This window comes from Sinocyclocheilus anshuiensis, unplaced genomic scaffold (assembly GCF_001515605.1).
Source record: "Sinocyclocheilus anshuiensis isolate Anshui unplaced genomic scaffold, SAMN03320099.WGS_v1.1 scaffold982, whole genome shotgun sequence".
NCBI lineage: Eukaryota > Metazoa > Chordata > Actinopteri > Cypriniformes > Cyprinidae > Sinocyclocheilus > Sinocyclocheilus anshuiensis.
Window position 1 is genome coordinate 437,494 of NW_015539879.1, and position 2,664 is coordinate 440,157.

Genomic DNA, 2,664 nt, shown 5'->3' on the forward strand with positions numbered 1-2,664 from the left:
AAATTCTGCAGGAAGTACAAGGATTGGACAGCAGAAGACTAGTGCGAAGTTATTTTCTCTGATGAAGCTCCCTTCCGCCTGTTTGGGACATCTGGAAAATCGATTGTTTGGAGATGAAAAGGTGAACATCCTGAGACCATCCATGTGTGGGGTTGCTTTTCAACCAAGGGAGTGGGCTCTCTCTTAATTCTGCCCAAATACACTGCCATGAATAAAGAATGGTATCAAAACGTCCTGCAAGAGCGACTTCTTCCAACGATCCATGAGCAATTTGGTGATGATCCGTGCATTTTCCAGCATGATGGAGCACCATGTCTCAAAGCAAGAGACATTTGAGTGGCTCGAAGATCATTACATTGAAATTTTGGATCCGTGGCCAGGCAACTCCCCGGATCTCAATCCTATAGAGAACCTGTGGTCAGTCCTCAAAAGGCGAGTGGACAAGCAGAAGCACACAAATTGTGATCAACTCCGAGAACTAATAAGGATCTAAGAATGGATCTCCATCAGTCAGGATTTGGCCCAGAAGCTAATATCCAGCATGCCAGAGCGAATTGCAGAGGTTATGAAGAACAAGGGTCATCCCTGAAAATATTAACTCATATTTTTTTGCCAATAAAAGCCTTTAAAACATAGGATATGCTTATCATTGTTTTTCGGTTTACCATAGAAACATGTGGAAAAATAATCTACAAATACTGAAGCAGAAAACTTTGCAAAACACAAAATTTATGTCACTGTCAAAGCTTTTGGCCATGACTGTAGTTTGTGTATCATATGCTCATGCAGCAGTTGGGTGTTTTAAGCCGCCGTTCAGTCTGTATTTCAAACAGCTTGATGAGAAAAGCTTGAGCTGCTCAGAAACACAGAGTATGACAGAATATTAGTTGAATTTTAATTGTTTTAAATTATTAATTAATATTAACATATTAATCATAAATTGAATCAATTGAATTTATTTTCATTTTAAGTTATTTCATGCCCTGCCACCCGGAGGATCACTGAGCCCCCCTAATGAGGCATGCATACCCCCTCCCGGTTGAGAACGATTGATGTGATGTATACTGTTCCACCTCGTTCGTACATCTTGTTGCAGGTGCTTGTGCAACATATTCAGCTCCACTTGAATGTCCTCCAAGCGTGAATAGGCAAGTGGTGAGTGCTTGAAGTGACCCACAATTTTTCTGCTGATAGCCTGTGCATCCCTTACACTGCACTGTGATAGCATTCCCTCGTTCGCAATAAATTACAGGGTATGTGTAAAGCATCCCAAACTGGGACGTTTGCTTTTATAATGTCACTAGCATTGTCTCTTAAAATGACATGGACTTTACTCTTAATTTTCCATGTATTTAACATCTCCTTCGTTGCTACAGTGATGGACTTTCCTATGTGTGTGCCTAGCCTAGTGCTCATCCTAGCCCTTCTACACAAAACATGGAAAGGGGAGGAAAGAGGAAATTTCAGTCACTGGTAAAAAAAAAAAAAAAGCTTTTCTACATAACACTATGATTGACCTGAGCTCTAAACAGCGATTGGCTCTTTCATTCAGAAGGCAGGGCTTCCTGCGATTGAGCGGCCATATTGAGCGTTGCATTTTTTCCCATTCAAAACTATACAAGTGACACTTCTTGGGTATTCTATAGTTTTTGGTAATATACACTGTTATGCACTGAATATGAAAGCATGACTTAACCATTCTTCTCCTCCTCATTACACTATGTCATCCTGTATTATAGACTTGCTGGATGTTGCCTCACTGATCAGCAGTGTGAAACTTTGTCTTCAGTTCTGCGATCATCAAACTCCCATATGAGGGAGCTTGACCTGAGTAACAATGACCTGCAGGATTCAGGAGTGAATTTGCTCTCTGCTGGACTGAGGAGTTCACAGTGCCAACTGAACATACTAAGGTATTTAAAAAAACTTAAAAAACATATTCCAATAAAAATAGAAACAGTACCATGAATACAGACTATGCCGTAATCACCAAAAAAGACACTAAATTATGTAGTGAGTTTTGGGTCTCACATCACTTGAGGCCCTGATGTATTCCAGCAAAAGCAAAGAGCATTCAGGTGTGACATAATTTCATAATCTAGCCAAATCTAAGGTGTTTTTGAGTTTAACTAGTTAAGAACAGTTCACCAGTAAATAATTTTTAACATTATAATGACTAACAGATTAAACATGTTTAATCACAATGTACTACCGTATTGGCCCGAATATAAGACGACCCTGATTATAAGACGACCCCCCTTTTTCCAGATGTACCTTTTGGAAAAAGGCTTTTTAAAAACCAAATCTTGTTTTTTCTCAGTAAAACACATTTTGTCTTCAATTATTTTCATATTGCATATTTTTCCTATTTTAATTTTTGTTTTGAAAGTATGGTAAAAACTGGTAAAATGTACCAACAATCACATTTAAAAAATATACACTTTTTGATATACCATTAAAAAAAAAAAACAGGTAGCCCATCTGAATTAGGACATTTAGGCTATCCATCTAATAGTAGCCTACCAAAATCTTATTAACAGTAGAAGTTAAATCTTACTGTAGTCTTCAAATCTGGGTACTGTCTTACGTTTTAAAATCACAAAGGGAGTTTGGATCAATCAGGCTAACGTGACCGTCACGACTCATGCAGCTGTAAGCTTTTCT

The 2,664-nt window shown here is 38.4% G+C and overlaps 1 protein-coding gene across 3 annotated transcripts in view; it reads left to right on the top strand.

The window, feature by feature from the left end:
- LOC107685386 (NACHT, LRR and PYD domains-containing protein 12-like) overlaps positions 1-2,664 on the top strand; it is a 21,836-nt gene that overhangs the window by 11,239 nt on the left and 7,933 nt on the right. For all 3 annotated transcript variants that reach the window (XM_016481950.1, XM_016481949.1, XM_016481951.1), the window contains exon 4: positions 1,740-1,913. In XM_016481950.1, the coding sequence (XP_016337436.1) occupies positions 1,740-1,913 (174 nt within the window). The remainder of the gene's footprint in view (positions 1-1,739; positions 1,914-2,664) is intronic.